Genomic DNA, 21,573 nt, shown 5'->3' on the forward strand with positions numbered 1-21,573 from the left:
CGACAAACAAAAAAAAAACAACATTTTCACCCCTAAAAATAGTACAACTTTCTTAGCAAGGAAGAACAAGGCAATAGCAATGAAATAGATTGGCAAAGAAGAATATTTGATCGTCAGCTTCATACCATGTGGCCAGTATGACGAGTGTCGATCAGATCATTACTTCCCTGTCGCACTTCGACGATCGCGTTGAGATACCGGGCGTCTCCACCGGTGGTCGGTACTAAAAATGCAGCAAGCACACGCGGACTGCTGCGACATTGACCGGTGACGTCAGCGGTTTGTTGCTGTTTGCCATGAACTGTACATTGTGCGACGTGTGAGCAAGTAGAAGACTGCACCAAAGGCATGATCTCATCGATGATATCTTTCGTGGTTTGCTTCGCATCACCAGGCCAGGCCCAATCACCAGGCAGCGGTGGAGAGCGTGAGAGATGAAGTGTTTATGGGGGCCACCATAAAGTGGTTTGAGTGGCGTTGTTTTCGTAGCCTGATATTGTTGGGTTCATTGATAGAAAACGCGGAATTGTTTGCGCGTGTGCTTAAGGCAGCGGCGCAGCAGGTGTTTGTCAAGCGTGTTGTGTACGCACGCTAGCCATTCATTTCATGTTTTTTTTTTCGTAACCTTACGGAATTATTAATATATAAAAAATCACCATCTTGCTTGATTAAAAATTATGTAAATATTAATCTTTTGAAGGTGAACAAGGGAAGCAGTGATGTTATAAACATTTTTCCTTATAAGAGGTGCTGTCGTAAACATATTGAAAATAAGAAGAGAAGCTGGTAAACATGCTGCTAGTTGGAAAGTAATGTTCCACAGCCATCCTTTTTGGCGATGACGGATAGCATCGCGAAATGATGAGTAGTTGCACTGAACGTGCGGCTCATAACGTGTTTTTTTTTGTTCCCATTGCTGTTATTTTGCTTTTAGGAGGTCGATCGGGTTTATTTTTAGTAGATTGATTGCCGTTGTCTTGAGGAAAAGAGCTTTGCCGTGTACATATCCACGACCGCGCAACTGTTTGTGGTTTTGCCGTTTATTAGTATCCGGCTTTTCCGGGCAAATTGTTTATTTAGCTTAGCACCCACATCGAAGCGGCAGGCAGGGGATTGTGTGTGATATACGTCAGTCTGCGTATGCGGGCCCAAAACCCCGGCAAAGACATAAATGTAATTTCGTTAAATCAATATTATTGTTTTACTGTGTGCGCCTTAATCGTGAAGGACGTACGAAATGGTTTTCTCGATCAGGGGATGGGTGAGATTTTTTTACATTTTTTTTGTTACGGTACATGATATAACAGATTCGCACACGGGTTTGGTTGCGAAAGCCACGCGAGCCTCGGTTTCTTGTTAATCGATTAATTGATCGCAAAACGTCGCGGGGGGACTTGGGTCTACTTTCTATGCTTGTCGCATTTCTTTTATTCCTATGAAAAATTGATCCAACTTTTCGTCACCGACAGAACTTGCTGGAAGACAAGTCCGCCCTTGGTCAGCTGAACACGAAGGCGAACGCACTCGCAAAAACGCTCATCAAAGCCCTGCGCGAACAGAAGCTACTGCCGCAATCACTGGAAGAAAAGTTAACGCATCTGAACGACGTCAACATACGGTAAGTGATGGGAACGACCCGAATTGTCATCAGAATGTCCACCGTTTCGCTTTGGGTCTGACCTCTGCGGGGTCGCAGTACGATGAGATTCACATCACGTCGCTGTCGCTGTGGACAAGTTGCAATAAGTCCACCGAAAAACCCTGTGAAACATACCCAGCAGCCTAATGGTTTGACTGAGAATGGGAAGCCGGAAACCCTCGCAGTTGTAAAGTGTGATGTCATGTTGCCGGCTTCGGAATGCCAACAACAAACAGTGACATCGCGTCATCTGTTCCACACACCGGACGATGGCTGTGTTGGAGCGCCACGCCGTAAGGGTGCGAGAGCACAAAACCATACACAGAGACACGGGTTGTTTTCTGAAATCGCGCGAGAGGATCCCAACACAGCCGCAACACATTAGGGGGTTGTTTTGCGATGAGAACTTTCTCAGGATTCTCCCACATGGAAGCGCTTACTCATCGTGTGGGGGGGTCGTGTTTGTGCGAGCACGGAATTGCATTATGGCGATTGCTCACCACCTGAGAGTGAGTTGATACGCGGCACGAGAGCACTCGGTCTCAAAGGTGGTGGAATCCGCGAGTTCTCTGCCAAACGGGCGCAACTGCTCGTCTCGCCATTCGCGTTTAATAGTTGGAAGCATACGGGCTGTGAAGTGTTTGGACCGACGGGTCGGCATTATTAGTAAAAAATAGTATCCGTTTTGTTTAAAAAGTGCATTGAACGTGCTTCAGCGTGTGGCGAAAAAAAGGAAGGCAGCGACACAAGTTGGAGTGATCAGAGGAAAAAAATAGGAGACGACGCGCAACTGGAATAAATCGTAACTGGAGAAGTATTGGCCGTTTGCCAATTGATTGACGGTATAGGAGCAGGAACTTGGTTGGAACCAACCACCAAAAAAAAAAAGCCGGTAATACAAACGGTTTGCAGTATTTTGCTCGGGACGGTGGATTCGGAGAGTGTTTGGGGCCGAGTTGCGAGTTGATTATTTTATTACTATTACATCGCAATCGCCCTCAGCCTTCACCGTCTTGGAGCGATAGAGAGAGAACCGAGAGCGCACACCGGAGGGAAGGTCAACAAGCCAATAATAATAAAAAAAAACAATCCCCATCAGAACACTAACCGTCGCCACACCTCAGCGGATTCGAGGGTGGTTGCGATATTTTGGAGGATAGTTAAAACCGGAGTGTACATGATTTCACCGTTCCAACCGTCGTCGCTGAAGTTGAATCTTTTAGGGCAGGGACGCGGAAAGCGGTAGATCCGAACGACGGGCCGACAGAATCGCATCATCGTTCACGGCTCGCGGGCAGACAAGTATCCAACCAACATCGCACACAAACAAACACAGCAGCAGCAGCAGCGGCGGCGGCGGACAAGCTCATCCGGCCGCGTGCGTGCATGAGCGCCGGGTCCATCCGAGAACGGGGCCCACAAACGAGTGTTGGACATTCTGACGTCATTGGGTTAAATTTAAATTTCTTGATTTCGATATCTTTTTCATCCACGGATCCGTATCGTGCACGGCAAGGTCGTCAAGCAGCAACATCATCCCTCTCTCCCCACCCGTTTGTTGGATCAGTATCGGGGGGGCGGGTGGTTGGCTGGTGAAAGGGGAAGGAAAGGGAGTAAACGTGCGGGTTGTGCTCGTTGAGTAGAAATTTTTGCGCGTTTGCGATTTCAAATGCGCTCGTGATCATACGGGACACGATCTAGGGTGTCTAGGAGAGGGAGACACATTTTGTGTGTCTCGTTGTGCCGTGGTCTACAACATACGGCCGACAAAAAAAAAACACTGAAAAAGATATCAAATTCTTTACGGGGTGGAAGTTTTAGCTGACACACACAGACAGTTTTGTTTTTGTAACACCTTCTTTTCTTCTCGTTTTTTTTCCCCTCTTGGGATTGGGGGGGCGGGGGGACGACATTTGGGATCTTCGTTTTGTTCTATTGTTTGTTTGCAGACTTTCGGACAACCTTACGCGAAAGGAACGTCAGCTGCGGGAAATTCTCGGCGAGCTGCAGCACTATCTGGACCAGATCGGTGAGCTAGCCCAGCGTATCGAGTCGGTGCGGAAGGATCTCACCCAGATCAACCCCTTCGACGAACGGCTCTACCAGACGGACAAGGCGCTCGGTGCGGTACGGGAGGCGGCCGAGAACTGTAGCGTCCAGCGGGAGGATCTTCGCCGGCGTATCAACGAAAAGTACCTGCCGGTGCAGAAGTTCGTACCGACGGATCTGAAGGAGGGGCTCGAACTGCTAGATCGCTCGCTAACCGCCATTAACAGCACGATGGAGGATTACCAGGGTGCGTACAAGAAGGCGAAAACCATCCGCACGGACTATTTCACCGTGTACGATCGCATCAAGACGTGGATCGAAAATGCGGAGCTAACCATCTCGAACCACGGTATCGATCCGAGCGAGCTGAAGAGCAAGCTGATCGTGCTGATCAACGAGTTTGGCGATATGCGCATGGCGCACGACCAGCTGGTATTCAATGGGAACGAAATTATGCGCCACTGCACGGAGTCGAGCGATCGTACCGCGACCAAGGCCAACATGGATCAGCTAGCGCACGAGCTGGACAAAACGATCGCACTGATCGAACAGAAGAACCAAACGGTCGATCAGATCCTGGGCAATTGGGCCAACTTTATGCGGCTGTACCAATCGGTGGTGGATTGGTCGATAAAAATACGCGCGCTGTTGGAGCGCAAGCTGCAGCTAAACACACTTCACGAGGCACAGCTCGCCTGTCAGAATTATTCTGTAAGTATATGGAACGAGCCGAACGTAGCGAATCGTCGCTGCGATAACGAACGATTTTTTTCCATTTCCTTCCACCGCTAACGCTTACTTTTACAGCATGCAGTAAGCAGTCTTGCGGATGTATCACAGAATTTGAGTGAAATGAATCACGAGTTCGACAAAATTAACGAAGTTTGCTCGACGGCTTATCTGAAGGGCAAACTACACGAAGCCGAAACGTTGAAAATCGACATCGAAACAGTGTTGTTTGAAAGGGTAAGAATGGGTGGTTTGGCAAATTTAGTGAAAAACATAAATGTGGGGGTGCAACTTCATGACGCAATCGTGCCCTAACGTTACTCTTCCCCCCTTTTGATTGCCTCGTTCAAATCCAGAATCTGTTCCTTCACGAAACGACGGAAGAGTGGCAGCAGTACGAGCGGAAGATTGAGAGCGTGAAGGAGTGGATAAAGGACTCGTACCAGGCCTTGAATTCGAGCGAGCTGAAGAGCAAACCGTTGCGCGATCAGCTCCGAATTTTGGAGCAGATGCTGGCGGACATATCGGCTCAAAAGATCAAGGTCAACATGTCGCTAGAAAAGTTGCAGGTGAGGATAGACGAGTTGCTGTTGGACGGCAAATGTGGTGAACGGTGATTTATTAAAAAAAATTCTTCGCTTTCCCTTCCAAATCATCCATTCCCAAATGGCGCAGGTTCACTTCCATTCGGACATCATCTACACGGACAATCCGAACATCGTACAGTGCGGCCGGGCCGTGATGGGCGACCTGGACAAGCTGAACCTGGACGTGTTCCAGACGACGCAGAACCTGGACCAGGCCCTGTCGCAGATCGAGGGTTGTCAGGCGGAAATGCAAACGATCCGGCAGCGGATCGTGCACGAGGAACAGCAGCTCCGGAATATCTTATCACCATTGCACCAATCGAGCGATAGTGAAAAGCACGAACAGGTAAGTGATGCGTGGGTGTGTGTGTGCACCATGCGGCAGATCATTTCTTGTATTATCAACCATTTTTCGCATCGCCAAATCACACAACTCTATTCGAGTATGTTAGTAAACTGTCCCCTCCCACCGAAACTCGCATACCCCCCCTTTTTTTTAGTGGATTTCCTTCTCACCGTTTTTTTTTCACAAAAATCTCACTCGTACTACACAACACACCAAACCACACCGGGAACGACAAAAAAAAAAACCCGTCGTCATCTTTATTTTCATTTTCTGCAGATTTCCTACTCTCTCCACCTTGTGCGGACGTTAAACACATATTTCAAACAAACCGCACAACCACTAGAACCCGACCACAAACACACACGTACACGCAGTGTTACATGAATATTCCGCGTGCGTGTAGAGCAGATCATTCAAGGTTTTGCGCGTAGCGTTGAAGTGCGTTAAAAGGGGGCTTCTTGTGTTGTTTTCTTGCCATCTTCAACCCCGTCCACGACACGAAAGCCATAAATTTCATATTCAAGAGCACACACAACTTTATCACCCTTTTATGTAGCGATCATGCTACGATCCGCGGTTGGCGAACTTAAGCTTACGCTTCGCCATCGACAACACGGCGTAGATGGGGGTTCCCATATTTTAGTAAAAATGCTAGGAGTACTAGTAGATTACATCACTTGATTTAGAATGATTTGAAAATAGTTATGATCTCACACGAACAGTAAGATTTGTTTGTTTAAATAATTGCTCCCGAATAGGAGACACATTCTTTTACAATGATTCATACCTAACATGCCTCATGAATGGTTTGGATGTTATAAAAGCTACACACAAACACCACATAATACATCTCTTTGCTTAGAATTGCGAATATTCGTCACTCTCTGATCACGCACATAAATATTAACAGAAGCACATGGTAGATTGTTATATCACCCATCACAATGGGTTATTTACTTGAGTATCTATTTGCTATTTGGGAAAATTCCCCATTTACACACCTCACACACACATACACACACCTCACTTTTCTTCAACCCTTTCATCGTTAGTTTCATTTCCGCTTGTCACGGCGGTGCAAACGCGCCCCGTAGGCCGCTTCCATAATGTGCTGTAAAGGATCGTGAGTGTGATTGAATGTACGGCACACACCATGGATTTACCACCCCCATCCGGTCACTCGCTCGGCCATTGCTCTGTATCGCATCGAATGCTTATACCGTTTTGTGCGTATGTTTTCGGCTAACGATCTCTGGAATGTAGTTTTGCATGCAAAATTCAGCACGTAATAGTAACGGGGGCCGTGCACAGAGCTGACGGAAGTGGATTCAATCCATGGTGGCAAGTGTCGGCATTTAATCGATCAACGATCAGTAGGGGAGCGGGTGCTTTGGTGCGGGTTTTTCCCATTTTCCGGTTGCCAAACGTACGGGCAACACATTACAAGATGGTTTTGGTTTCATTGGTTTTCTTATCTTTTTTTTTTATTTCCCTTCATCTTAAACTCTATTCTCCCGAACCTTGGTTCAAACACACATCACACACACACCATGTACCACTGTACCGAACCTTTCAATCCACCCTTATGTTTTGATCTACTAACCATCTCTCGGCTCTTACTAACAAAATGTTCTCTCCCTCGCCACAAAAAAAAAAAAACATTGCGTCAACGAAACTGCACTCTTGAAATGGTGCACTCATTGTTGCGTACATTCATTCCGCTTGACCACATAAATGTACTGTACTGTAATCTTCCACACTTCCACGCCATACTTCCATACTACCACGCGCCATTGTTGATATCATGTTCATTTGCAAAAAAAAACGAAAACTCAACACACATTCACATCCGGCTTGGGCTAACGCTTGAACGCGTATCCACGGTTGTAATATAAATCGTGCAATCAATGTCCCAGGAATGTCGCGAAAGAATTCGAGGACTGCAATCGCAGATGAATCAGCTGAACGATAAGATTAAGCTTTTGCTACGCCGGGGTGCACCAGACCCGTAGCCAGGCGATCGATTTCCCCGGGTAGGGTGGTGGATAAACTCAGTAGGATGAGCCTCAAAAGCCGGCATCAAAAAGATGGAGCCTGTGCCCACATTTGGTGTCCGGCACCGTTTTTGCGCGAAGGAACAACAACACATTTGACATATGCTGCCGTTTGTCGGGTTGCTCGTTGTTGGGCGCTCGTTAGAAATGTTTAAGAAACCACCCGATCTCGATCCCTTTTTGCTGGTGGATCGTGGTCGGTGGATTGACAGATCTGTCAAATAATATGTATTTATCATAGATAACTGTTTGAATTTGTCTGTGTGCGTGCCAAGCGAAAATAAAAATGGTTTGTAATCGCAAGCACCTTCTGCTCAATTACTCAGCGCTCAGTAACGCACTGTGAAAGAACATCCTTTATCCACCCTTTATGTTTTGCTCTTGATAGTAAGAATATTTTAACCCGACAATAGGCCGTTTAGGTGACTCTTTCTGGTATGAAAACCTTCTGGAATATAGGATTTTGAATTCGAAACTACCCTCTCCCTATCTTTCTATCTCTTGCCCACGCTCTCTTTTACCTATCTTGTCCTCTGAACTCATATAAACGATCGTCAAGTCAAGCCTCTCATCATCTACCAACAAATAAAAAAAACATTCGTGCCCCTCCTCAAACATACAATTCCTCGAAAAATAAAATGCAAATTCCATCACTCAGGACCGTTCGATGCCGTATGATTGGAGCGTAGAGTGTTACGATCAGGATGAAAGCGCACCATCGACGACGGATGTACGGGATGCAAGGCGCCATACCGACACCCGTTCGGTACCGGAAGCCCCAATGGCACGGTCGCTGGCCGGCAGAAGTGTGGTGGTTGTAACCGCCAGCACTCCTCAGCCGGTGCCGTCCGCGTGGAGTAGAACCGGCGATGGTGACGATCTGACTTATGCGGAAATCGTTGCCGGACTTCGTCGTCAGCGTCAGCGTGGTCACGATCCACCGCTACACGTGATCGAAAGGCACAACACCGGGCAGCGCAATGTGACCAACATCTCGATCACGAGTCCGGTACAGCACAGTGCTCGAAATGTTTCGGACGCTGTTGTTTCAATCACATCCACAGTGCCATCGTCTGACGAGCCTGTCAATATTGACCAGTACCAAGCAGCTCGTACTGTAGTCCAGCTTACCGGGGCCAATAGGCAGGTTGTGGACGAACCGATTGCCCGCGAACCTCCGAAGGAACAACGCAGATCCCGTAGACCACCTTCATCAACATCTCCCAAACTACCGATCCGAACTACTGCTGACACAATCGATTCCATGGCCATGGCAAACATTATAAACGTGACCACAATTGTTGGTGCAACCTCCACCCAACCGGTGGTAGTTATGACCTCCGCGAAGGGACCGGAATTAACGCAGCCCGAAGTATCGAGCACCGGGTCCGCAGGGCCCGCATCGGTATGGTCCTTTGGAAACAAGACCTACGCAGAAGTGTTGAAAGAAATTGCCGCATCTAATCAATATCGCCTGCAACAGCAACAAAAACAGCAGCAAGAATTTCTGCAGCCATCCTGGAGCGAAAGCAGCTACCAACAGCAGAGTGCTGGTGGAAAACAGCAACCCGGTGCACCTGTTCGCCTTGGTTTACCTCAACCCTACGCAAACCGTTCCCGATCGAGCTCAAGAAATCGTCCAAAGCCGGAAGCTGTGTCGCGTGTAAATATTGTACATAGTGATTATCAACAAACGACACCATCTAGTCAAGTGCAGCAAGTGGTGCGTCCAGGCAAAGTGCATTCGAGATCGGCTTCGGTGAAAAGCAATGCATCGTCGACTACATCACAAGGAACTGGTGCGGGTGAGAAGATGACAAGGAAACCGGCTGCTCGGCAAAGTGTGACCGATCGTAAGAATGTTCGTGCTGCTGCTGGAGCTGCCGCCGTGACCGCATCCGAACATATGCCATCCGAACAGAGTGATCCGACCGAAAACATCAGCTACAGAAAGGCGAAGAAGAGCAAGATTAAGCAGATGCAAAGCAAGGCTGACAAGTTGCTGCCAGTGTCGCAAGAACCGGAACCCGAGAAGCAACAGCAAGTGTTTGTGACCGAGATCAATGTGAACAAATCCGAAACGCCCGCCAGACAATCGACCAGCCCGATGAAAACAGTGTCCATAGTGAATCTAACCGATCAGCCAGAAGTGATTGCTAGTGCAGAGACGAAAATAACGATTAATGTGAACGAACCGGTGCAGGCAGCTGCAGAGTTGAGGGAGATAGAGCCACCGAAGGAACATTACGTTACGCAGATCCAGCTGGATCAGCAAGCGGGTCAGCAGCGTCAGCAAATTCGTAAAAGTGCCAAAAAGCGTAATAAAACCACCACCACTCATAAGCTGCTGGACATTAGCATGAGTGAACCGGTGACGGTACCGGTACGGGAGCAAGAGAAAAACATATCGACGGTAGAGATCGTTTCACCAAAGGAGAAAAATGTGTCCGTAGTAGATTTGCGTCCGTTGCAGGAACCGTTGACGGTAACGTCAATCGAGTTGAAGGGCGATGCAATGGAAACTCTAGAAACGTACAGTAAACAAATAGAACACCAGCTTGATGCAGGAAGTTTGCTGGAGCATTCAAAAACCGTTGAAGTATCTGCGACGAAAAGCACTAATGTGGTACAACAAGATCCCATCATGTTTACTGAGGAAATTGTTGAAATTTCCCAACCGTGCGTAACGATTGATCGACGTGAAATGGAAGAATCCGTACAGCAAACCGAGACTGTGAGTTACCATCGATCGGAGGTGTCGTTTACTACAGTGACTGAAACTGTGCATGAGGAGATTAAAGTTGAGCACAAATCGAATGCAAAAGAAAGCAGTGCTAAAACGTACACTACATCGTTACACATTGATCAAACTGATGTTGAAGAATCAAATACAATGAATATGGCGCCATCAACTGTGATCCACGAATCAAGCAAAGAATATGTTACGCCCGTTGTGGAGAATGTGGCTAACGAAAGTGAAATTTGGTGTCCACCAACAAAGAAGAAGGGCAAAAAGAAGCAATCCAAGAAGACGGATAAACCAGACGATTCGACTAGCAGTCGACAGACGATTGAGCAAAAAAGAACAGAATTTGTCAGATCAATGCTTACAGAAACAATGGATGAAACCAATGCCGAAATTTCTGACACAAACCCGACCGTTGAGTGTACACCGAATGTTATCCCTGAACCAATTGTACCTTCAGCAGAGGAGGTGGCTCTTATGAGTGCTCGGGAAGAATCATTTTTGGCCGACATTAGTGGACCTGTTTCCAGTGTTGTAATGGATGTTGCACGTGATGTAAAAGATCTGCCAATTGATAGTCAACTCTCATCGGAGGAAATAGCTCTTATGAACACCAGAGAAGAAGCATTCCTTGCGGAAATGAGTAACCCGAATGTTAAGGAAGAAATAGAAGCTGTGTCTCAAGTGAAAGAACCTTCAGCTCGTATTGATCTTTCGTCGGAAGAAATCGAACTCATGAATGCCAGGGAAGAATCGTTTTTGGCCGAAAATAGTACGCCAGTAGCAAAGCAGGATCGATCTCAAGTGGAGGAACCTTCGGCTCCGTACGTTCTTTCATCGGAGGAAATTGCGCTTATGAATGCAAGAGAAGAATCATTTTTGGCGGAAATGAGTGGATCAACTTCAAATCTTGAGCTCGGATCGAAATCTACCAACATGTCCATTCCAGTTGGACCTTCAGTCCAGGAAATGCGTACTCAACCGTCAACTATCGAGTTAGAAGTTAAAATAGAAACAAAACCAGAACCTGTTTTATTGACACCTTCAGCAGAGGAGATAGCACTCATGAACGCACGAGAAGAAGCATTCCTGGCTGAGATGAGTGTACAAGCTTCTAATGAAGAAATGAATACTGACTCTAATTTGAAGGACATGTCCGTTTCGGTTGGACCTTCGGCGGATGAAATAGCTGTGATGAATGCAAGAGAAGAAGCATTCTTGGTTGAGATGAGTGGTTTATCTTCTCGTGTTGACTCAGAAGTTATAACAAAATCAGTTATTGAGTCAATGACAACTTCCGCAGAGGAAGTAGCACTCATGACCGCCAGAGAAGAATCATTTTTGGCTGAGATGAGTGCACCCGAGCCCAAAGAAATGTTGGAAACACCAAAAGTCGACGAAACCCCTTCAGCAGAAGAAAATGATTCAATTACCACAGCAATAGAAATTACTTCTCCACACACAACGGCTGACTCGAATGTGAATGTAGAAATGAAAGAAGCATCTATTACGGCTGAAATTACAGCAGAAGAAGCAACCCTCAAGAATGCAAGAGAAGATTCATTTTCGGCTAATGTTAACAAAGAAGTAGACTCACGTTCTGCAGATCTGGTCGTGTTTAATGCGGAAAAAACGGTACTGGAAGATAAGAAACTAGACGCAATGACTTCAATGTCTTCACCGGACAATGAGCCTCCCGCACCGTTGGCCAAAGAATGTAGCATAACGAATCCGACAGCGGTAACTGATACTGGTGATGAATCTACTTCAACTACTCTCAGCTCCAAGCATGCTGAAACAACGAACCTCGCAACCGGAAAGAGTCCAAAGAAAAGGCAAAAAGATAAGTTTAAGAAAATCAAAAAATCAGACGCCGCAAATATGGCAGCATTCCTTGAAGCGGAACGGAAAGTGTTCGAAGCAGAAGAAGCAGCACAAGAGCAACCTGCCCCACCGGATTCGAGAACACGTGATCAAACGTCACCGGGAATGAGCTCCATTACAAAGGAGCAGATTGAAACAATAATTGTGGGCATTAATTTTGAGCGGCAAAAATCACTCACCGGTGCAAACGACGGCGAAGCAAATGTTGGTGCAGCAATCCCACTATCTACGGAAGATACATTCGTGAATATGCCCGAGAGCCCAGTGAAGGGTGTCCAAGAGTTCCGAAGCAATTTGGTGTTTGAGGATTACGATTTTATGCATCAATCTCCCGTGAAACGATCTCATGCAGCGGACCGTATCGATGGCAAAGGAGGTCGTTCGAAAGAGGTCAAGTTTAAGCCACAGTTGGAAAGCATTCCTTCAGATGCGGATCTATTGGGTAAAGGCGACAGTCATGACAAATCTACAAAGGGAATTGAGTCCACTGTGTCTAGTACTGCAACTGGCCAGACCACTGCAACGGAATCCATAGAATCTAGCAAGCAACAACATATGGATACAGACTCTGGCAAGGAAAACAATGATCCCGTGCAAAGAATTGTGATTAACTCAAAGTGGCGCGACAACCGACAGAAGATCTCAATGATAACACACGAGGAAGTGTTGCTGCAACCGGTTTCACATATAAAAATGCAACTACCCAAAATCATTGCGGCAAAGGTGGAGAAGGTGTCGATTCCCGACGCAAGACCGGACGTTGTGCCGCTGGAACCGATCGTGCAAGAAACGCCAAAGGAAGAATTTGTTGGAGTGGACGAAGAGCTAGTGCATGACGATATGCAGGTCGGACAAGTAGCAACGGAAGTTTCAATGCTGGACATTTCTCCTTCGATTGTGTACGAAACACAGTCGGTGGATGTGCTGGAGAAAGAAGCATCCTTACCGGAGGGCACTGATATGGCGTCGGGAATGGTGGTGGCTACGGAGGCAAAACAATCGAATACGGTTTCTGATACGGTCAGTTTTGCTGAGCAGCAATCTTCTAGTCAGGAAGTGTACACGACGACTACAACTTCTGTAATGTATCGTACGACAACGATCACGTACATGCAGTCGGACGAGCAGGAGGAAATTAATGAAATCTACACAAGTCCCACGGTTGTTGAACAGAGTGTGAAAACGGTCATCACCCGGGATGAACCTAAGCTGGACGTATCGGTGTCATATTCAGAAGCGGATCGAAGTATGGGAGATGAAGTGATGGTGGAACGGATCGTGATTGAAAAAGACGAAACTGGCACTGTAGATGAAACTGTTACAAGTGAAACTGAACCCGATGAAAGTGTTATGGAATCAAAGCAATCACTATTAGACAGTTCAGTGATATCAGAGGCAGATCGTAGTATGGGAGAGGAAGTGATCGACACAAAGACAATGATCGTATTGGAAGAAAGTGAAGGTGATGAGGAACGGGTAGTGCGAGAGATGTGCAAAGAATCTTTCCAACAAGACGCGTCGTCTTTTGAGGTGGCAAAACAAACTTCATCGTCTGAAATAACAACCAGTGCAATCGAACCTGTGCTGGGTAGTCCGCTTGAGCCGGAATCGTCTAACGGACAGGATTACTGGCAGTATCATGATACTGAGAGACATTACATTCAGAACTTCGCGGTACAATCGAATGATAAAGAGCAGGAGGTTAAACTTGTGGAAAATATGGTGAATGAATCCTCACCACCAAAAGATGTAGAAGAAAGTAATGTTGAGGGATCTACCGTAGAACGCGTTTCATTGGATATTTCTACGTCAAGCAACACAAGTGATAGGGAGCTTGCCGAAATCTATCGTACTTTACAGCAGTCCTACTTGAGTACGTGGCAGTTACGTGATGCCGAGAATGACTATCAGAAACTAGATGCAAGAGAAGCGAATAGTAAAAATGCAGCAGAGAAGTTGATTGAGCCCTCATTATCTTCCAATATACCAATGGAAACTGAGGGTTCTGACTTGACAGTTTTGGATAAAAAAGCGGAACAAGAAAGCTCATTAACCAGTCAACTCGAAGTACTGAAGAGCTTGGGACGGTCTTTGATTAATAACTGGCAGTTGCGAGAGGCAGAAATGACCTATGAAAAGCTAAAATCTTTGGAAACGCCAAAGGATTCTGAGACGACATGCGTGACAGATCTAGATGTACCGATGCATGCAAATAGCGAATTGTTATCTACATTGGATAATAATTTTATCGAGGTACAACAGAATCCGCCTGCTGAACAGTTCACTGCAAATGAGAATGCAACTACTGATGTAATTAAAAGAAGCGAAGAAGTTGTAGTTCCAACAATGTCGCAAAATGTGACCGATTCTGTAGGACAAAACAAGTTGCAGACATCAAGAGAAGAGGATTTGAAAAACGCTTTGCACTATGCATCCGTTGATTCCCATGATACCCTCTCACTACGTGATGCAGAGAAGAAATATGTTTTGCTAAGACAGATTGATACAATCAAGCCAGAAAAGAGAGAGGAAACCGTTTTAACTCCCACCAGTTTGTCGGATGAAATCGATGAACTTGCATCACATGATGCTGAAGAGCGGGAGCTTTTGAGTCTCTCAGCTATGTCAAAGGCAGAAAGTTTGGTACAAGTTGTGCCTGAGACTGTGGTTGTAGACGAAAAAGTAACATTCGTCAACAAAGACGACGTTCCTTGCCTAGACTCCGAAGAACAGGAGCTATTGAAACTCTCGGTTATGTCAAGAGCAGAAATCTTAGAACCAGTTGTGCCCGAAACTACTATTGAAGAAGTGATAGTTTTTGACAAGCCAAAGGACGAAATTACTTGCCTAGACTCTGAAGAACAGGAGATTTTGAAACTCTCGGCTATGTCAAGAGCAGAAATCTTGGAGCCAGTTGTGCCTGAGGCAACAGTGGAAGAAGAGATAGTTTTTGATAAACCAAAGGACGAAGTTCCTTGCCTAGACTCTGAAGAACAAGAGCTTTTGAAACTATCGGCTATGTCAAGAGCAGAAATCTTGGAGCCAGTTGTGCCTCAAAGACCAATGGAAGAAGAGATAGTTTTTGACACACCAAAGGACGAAGTTCCTTATCTGGACACCGAAGAACAGAAGCTTTTGAAACTCTCGGCTATGTCAAAGGCAGAAATCTTGGAACCAGTTCTGTCCGAAACTACTAAGGAAGAAGTGATAGTTTATGACAAACCAAAGGACGAAGTTCCTTGCCTAGATTCTGAAGAACAAGAGCTTTTAAAACTATCGGCTATGTCAAGAGCAGAAATCTTGGAGCCAGTTGTGCCTGAGGCAACAGTGGAAAAAGAGATAGTTTTTGATGAACCAAAGGACGAAGTGCCTTGTCTGGACAAGGAAGAACAGGAGCTTTTGAAACTCTCGGCTATGTCAAGAGCAGAAACCTTGGAACCTTCACACCATGTTCCTTGTCCAGACAGTGAAGAACAAGAACTTTTGAGGTTGTCAACCATGTCAACGATTGATGCTCTGGAACCAATAGTGTTTGAAACTACTCAAGAAGAAGTGGTAGTATGTGAAACAACATTGGATAATGTGTCTTGTCGGGACAGTGAAGAACATGAACTTTTGAAGCTTTCGGTTATGTCAAAGGCAGCAGATTCTGGGCCATTATCATCCACTACTGTAGAAAAATTGATAGTATGTGACACGCAGTTGGGCAACGTTCCTTGTCCAGATGAGGAAAATCCAAAACTGTTTAACAAGCTTGTTTTAGAAAAGAATACCCAAGAACAGGAAGCTATTGCTGCTGTTACCACTGTTGAAGTCGTCGAGCAGATAGAATCATCATTGCAGTCTGAGAATGTACAACAGTTTGTAATAGAGTTGTCCGTGGCAGAAACTAAAGAATCTGTTCTGCATGAAGATGTAGGTGACGAATCCATAAGCAGTGTGGATCTGTCAAAGTCAAGTACATTTGATTCAAGCATGGCTTCGGTGGTTAGCAAACCAGAAATTTCCTTCATTCAGTTACCGCTAGAGAAGAATGTAGCGGCAGAAGACGTTGAGCTGATGGTATCCAGCATTGAGTCTAACGAAGGAGTAATTGAAACAACTATTTCGCCAGATCAAAATGCAGGAGAGATTGTGGTAGAAGGAAAATTGCTTGTTCAAGTAAATATTCCCCAGAAGATCACTGAAGAACAGCACGCAACAGACCGAAAAGAAAAACGTAAGAAGGAGAAAAAGCAAGCGAAGAAATCCAAACAGTTAACGCACGATGCTGCGGCATCGAAGGAAAGTGCTATCGCAAGTGTTACAGATTTGGCCAATGATAAACCCAAGACTGAAACAGCGCCAGTAGTTCCAAATGTTTGGGAACAGATGAAGGGCAAGAAGACGTATGCCGAGGTAGTTGCGGGTAAGGAGGCAGAACGCAGAAGACTTTTGGAATTGCAAAAGATGAAATCTCAATCTTCTGATGTGCCAATGGCAGAAGAAATGAAATCTCTGCCACAGGGTGTAATAAGTGCTGCAGACAAGGTAATGTCTCGTAACGAGAGCTTTGTTGAAGTAGAGCTCAGTAACGAAACAGACCTTCAGTCTTTTATTGATAGCAACAAGAGCTATGAAAGCATGGCAAAACCAAGCACATCTTGGGCAGATATTATCGACGATGATGTAGTAGATCACAGCATTGCTAGCACTGCCATGATCAATCCGCCAGAGGAATCAATAAGCAAAATTGAACCAATAGAGGTGGTTGAAACATCAGATCAACATGTGCCGGAAACGCGAGCAGTAGAGCAGGGCAATAAGGAAGTTTCAGCTGAACGCGAAACGAAGCGAAGGAAAAAACAAAACAAACGGGTTACAGAACAAGTAGTCAGTCCAGCGGAAAATGTGTCACAGTCTTCCGAGCTGCATGAATCAGAAGTAGACACAACCACGTCTACGACGGAAACCTCAATCTGGCAAACTGGCCCACTTTACGCTGATGTTGTGGCCCAAAATTTGAAACGAGAAACTGAAGCGATAGTTCCTTCGTCTTCAGTTCAAACTGATAATCAATTGGACTTAAGTCAAGCTTCCCAAGAAGTCGTAACGGAAGCTGCATGCTCCGTTGTTTCAGAGAGTGTACCAGACACAAATGCACCTGTGTTGACCATGGCTGAAGATACTATTCAAAATACTAAATTGACTCAAAAGGAAGGCAAAGCAGCTAAGAAAAAGAATAAACACGTTAAGTTACAGCAAGTTACATTGCCAGTGGAGAATTTACCTCCAGAGACAGAAATAGATAGCGCCTTGTTGGTAGATGATGTACAACCTGAAGTTTCTCTCTCGCTTCGAAATACGCCAGAGGATACATCACAGGAAAAATCATGTACATCAGGTGCAGATTCTGTGGATGTTATTGATATTGCTAAACCTTCTTCCAATATGGTTCAATCAGCTGAAAAACAACCAGAAGAAAAAGTGGCGAATGATTTGGTTGTCGAAAGTGCTGCAAAAGCAAATATTACCACCGTCGAAAAGAGCGCCACAGATGATACGAAATCAGATTCGTTGAAGGCGTCTTCAAAGCCGCAAGACGATGATACTTCGAGAGTTAAAAAATCGAAGAAAAAACAAAAGAAAAAGCCCTTGAAACATGCATCTAGCGATGAGTCGGCTGATGTGGAAATTGCCAGTAATTCTTCTGTAAAACCCACTGTAACGGTTCCACTGTCTGAGTCTCCCAAAGAAATAGCTCATCTCCATGAGCATGTGCATGAGATTGGGGAACGTGTCGAACCGATTGTGGATGATCCAACGTCGTCTGGTGTAGATCACGAGAAACATGTAAAGTTCTCTGTAGAAGTTGAAATTCTCAAGGAGGTTCCTTTGTCAGAATCACCTAAAGAAATTGAACATCTTCTGGAGCATCATGCGCACAAACCATCTCCGCTGGCGGAAGTGGAACTACCTCCTACAGAGCAGTTGGATGATGATCATAAGCATGTGAAGTTTGTAGAGGAGATATCGGTATTACCATCAGTGCCACTTTCAGAATCTGTTAAGGAATTAGAGCAATTGCATAGTGTCACAGAGATCGTCGGAAAAGAGTTAGAACAACAGGAAGAAACAATGGAAAATCCAACAGAAGAAGACAATAGTGAAAAGAGAGTAAAGTTTGACCGTCAGGTGGAAATACTACCCACAGTACCGTTCTCAGAATCAAGCAAAGAAATAGAGAGCCGGGAAATAGAAATAGAGAGAGACTCTTGCATTGCAAAGGATGAAGAACATATCTCATCGGAACTAGAAGTTAGCACTACCCGTGAAACAAACTCGTTGAAAATTGAAGTTGTTGAGTTGGTCGGTAGTCCAAACCCGGCCGAAACGGAAGATGATAAACGAGTGAAGTTTGATCCTTTGGTGGAAGTTTTACATGATGTACCCTTCTCAGAATCGGTCAAGGAGACGTCAGGCATTGGAACTGAAAAGCAAGAACAGGTGCAGCAGGAGGAAGATTTGTCTATGGTCGAGAGTCCTAGTGACCCATCTCAACCAGAGCGACGCGTTTCCTTCTCTACTACTGTAGTCAAGATAGAGCTGGAACATGAAGATGACGATGATGGATTTGAAGTGATAGACATGGCGGAAGTAGAAGAAGTAGTGAACGTTTGTTCGGAGCCGTTGGAAACTCGGGAAGAAATAACAGCCCAAGATCAGACACCAGACAACAATTCGAATGCGGCGTCTGCTGTACCAAAGGCAGATGAAAAGAATGGTTCGAAAAAGCAAAAGAAATCAAAGAAAAAGTCCAATGCAAAGCACGTTAGCGTCAAATCCGCTTCGCAGGATGAATCTGAACTGGAGAATACTCTTATCACGTCAGACGTGGATGTAGCCGCTCAGCCTCCTAGGCCGGGTCTTCTGTACGCAGATGTAGTCGCTCAAAAGCCAGAAATAGACGCACATAGTACCCTGAGAGCTCAAATCACAGATTATGATACCGAAACGGTCGTTCGGGAAGATTACATAGTTGTACAGGAAATTTCTATCACGGAGGAACCTACTTCTCGTGAAACAGAAATTGTTCAAACCGTGCAAGCAGAACTGACACTTCCACCGGAGCCAAGTGCTTACGAACCCGCGGAAGTTATGGATGTTCACGTCGAAGAAAATATTGTTTTGCACAAAGCGCATGAACTGTTAGATAATGAAGGCTTGGTGAGTCAGATGTCTAATAAGGACGGTACGATAGATCATGTAGAAGAAAGCGATTTGCAGTTTGTTTTGCCACCTATCCAGACGAATGACGATTCGGCAGTTGAAAACAATCAGCTGCGTAGCGTACCTTTGGAAACGATTGCGGTTGACAGTGATACAACAGACCAGTCAACAAATAACGCTGATGGACCAATGTCCATGCAAGGGCTCTACTGCATTTGGCAGGATAGATCTTGGCTTGATCGCTCATTGTACCGGCAAGCCGAGGAGCGGTACGCGATGGCAAATGTCAATAATGCCATGTGCGAAGAACTACAGCATCCTAGCAATGTCACCATTGCTAGTGACGTCAACACACCACCAACAGCAACAGTAACCGCTGCCACCGCAGCCACTAACAATGTACTAACACCAATGCCTCACATCCCCTGCGAAGTGTTATCCTTGCAGCAAACTGCGCCCATTTCGAGCGATGTATCCTTGGTCCCATCCATCCCCGTACCAGTATCCGACTCCACATGTAATCTTCCCATCCCGGTCAGTCCCCATTCTCCTTCATCCTTCGATCCTTCACTAGGTTCAACGGACAGCGTAGAATTAAGTAAACAAAATGTGGCTGAATGCACAGAGAGTAAACAGGTGACGTTGTACTTCGTAGATGTAGTTGTTTAGTGTTTAGCTGTACGTTTACTTTATGTTTGTTTGTTTTGGTTTTGCTGATCGCACTTAAGTTCATTTTCATTTTTAATTGTATGCTTTCTTATGATTTCGTTATCAATTGACGCTGCTTATTTATTTTCCGTTTAATCTTTGATAAGCACGGTTTTATTTCGACCAAAATCCGTCAAGTACTTTTCTAAATTGTTTAATTTCGTCGCAAAGAAAATCGTGCCTATCCTTTGCCTTAACTTGATGCTGTTTGAGCAATTGTTGTATCGGATCGCTACCCAACACGTGTAGTTTGTAGCTTGTATGTGTAATGTCCTTTTGTTTTGCATTGACCGACACCTTAAGGTTCGGTGTCTAAACGGTCATTTAATTGGCTAATTTCATCCTTCATCGCAAATGTGTTATTGTTTGTTGCGTGTGACAGTTGCCATACAGCCACACGGCGCAATCGAATATCATCATCGTCCAACAGGAGTATATGTAAATTTATCACTTTTAACCACCCCGCTGATGCCATTTCGTGTAGGCTCTAATTATAGCTACAATGATTAGAAGAGTTTCAACAAGACTAAACTGTATCGCGCTATCTGCCGCTCTTTACCCAGTATCAGTAGCTACAATCACAACAATCCTAATCCAACACAAAAACCGACTGAGAACTTTTCATGCATCAATTATCATTTCACTACTGAATCCGTTATAATTTGTTTGCTGAAAGAAGCGTCTCCAATCATTGCTTCCCAAAATAATGCACAAAAACTGGAACCTTTTGTGTTTGAAATATTATTAGTCTGGTCATCGACGTACGCGCGGTGGTTAAAAAGTGTAAAATTTCCATATTGCATACTGGTTATTCATTGTGTCCGCGGTCTTTAATGTGCCAAAGTAAAGCGTCCCCAACACACAATAGCCGTGTTTAGGTCGATTGTGCATGAAAAAAAAAAACTGAAAAATTCTGGTCCGATTATGTTACAGTTCTAATGTCGAGCCGTTTAATGTTTTGTGTTGTGTTATGATATTTGGTTAGACTATTTTTGGAAGGACCTTCGGTTGTTATTTCTGGCGCCGTTAAGGCAAAAATTCAGCTGAAACTAGTGCGCGGCGCAGTTTTTTGTTGTGTTAGAAAAACCAAATCAAGCGATGATGAGCAAAACGAAAGCAATGTTTGCCTTTTAGTGACGTTTTGTACTTTTTTTTAGTTTTGTTTCAACCCGAGTGTGCGCGTTTTGAAGCCCCGAGTGCTAAACCATTTCGTTCGTTTTCCATCTTACAGGCACTAGCGCAAAGTGTTGAAAGTATTCTGGACTCGCTGATCAGTGCGGAACTAGAGATGAACAATTTACCGTACGACAACGTGAACGATCTCATCAAGGGTCTTCAGGTATGACGCATTCGATCGGTTGGGTGTGATGTAATGTAATTGTTGATTTAACTTCTAATACACAACGTTGTGCGTTTCTCTGCCCTTACAGGTCCTCATAACGAACTTAGCTGAGTATAAGCAACAGAATTACGCCATCGCGAGATCTCTGCCGGCAAACGCAGACGGCCATGTACGGGCAGCGGTTGAACAAATCGACGAACGAATCGACTTATTACGGCAGCGAGCGGAAAATGGCCTCGAAAAGATTCAGGTTTGCTCTGAAATTAGTCAGAACTGGCTG

The 21,573-nt window shown here is 45.3% G+C and overlaps 1 protein-coding gene across 1 annotated transcript in view; it reads left to right on the forward strand.

Annotated features, from left to right (window-relative positions):
- The window catches only part of LOC128301385 (muscle-specific protein 300 kDa-like), a 74,545-nt gene that overhangs the window by 38,817 nt on the left and 14,155 nt on the right, over window positions 1–21,573 (forward strand). The window contains exons 10-18 of the mRNA XM_053037831.1: window positions 1,470–1,618; window positions 3,589–4,399; window positions 4,496–4,654; window positions 4,774–4,986; window positions 5,093–5,350; window positions 8,063–17,156; window positions 17,322–19,879; window positions 21,183–21,290; window positions 21,382–21,543. Of these exons, the coding sequence (XP_052893791.1) occupies window positions 1,470–1,618; window positions 3,589–4,399; window positions 4,496–4,654; window positions 4,774–4,986; window positions 5,093–5,350; window positions 8,063–17,156; window positions 17,322–19,879; window positions 21,183–21,290; window positions 21,382–21,543 (13,512 nt within the window). The remainder of the gene's footprint in view (window positions 1–1,469; window positions 1,619–3,588; window positions 4,400–4,495; window positions 4,655–4,773; window positions 4,987–5,092; window positions 5,351–8,062; window positions 17,157–17,321; window positions 19,880–21,182; window positions 21,291–21,381; window positions 21,544–21,573) is intronic.

The sequence above is a fragment of the Anopheles moucheti genome, chromosome 3 (assembly GCF_943734755.1).
Source record: "Anopheles moucheti chromosome 3, idAnoMoucSN_F20_07, whole genome shotgun sequence".
Taxonomy (NCBI): domain Eukaryota; kingdom Metazoa; phylum Arthropoda; class Insecta; order Diptera; family Culicidae; genus Anopheles; species Anopheles moucheti.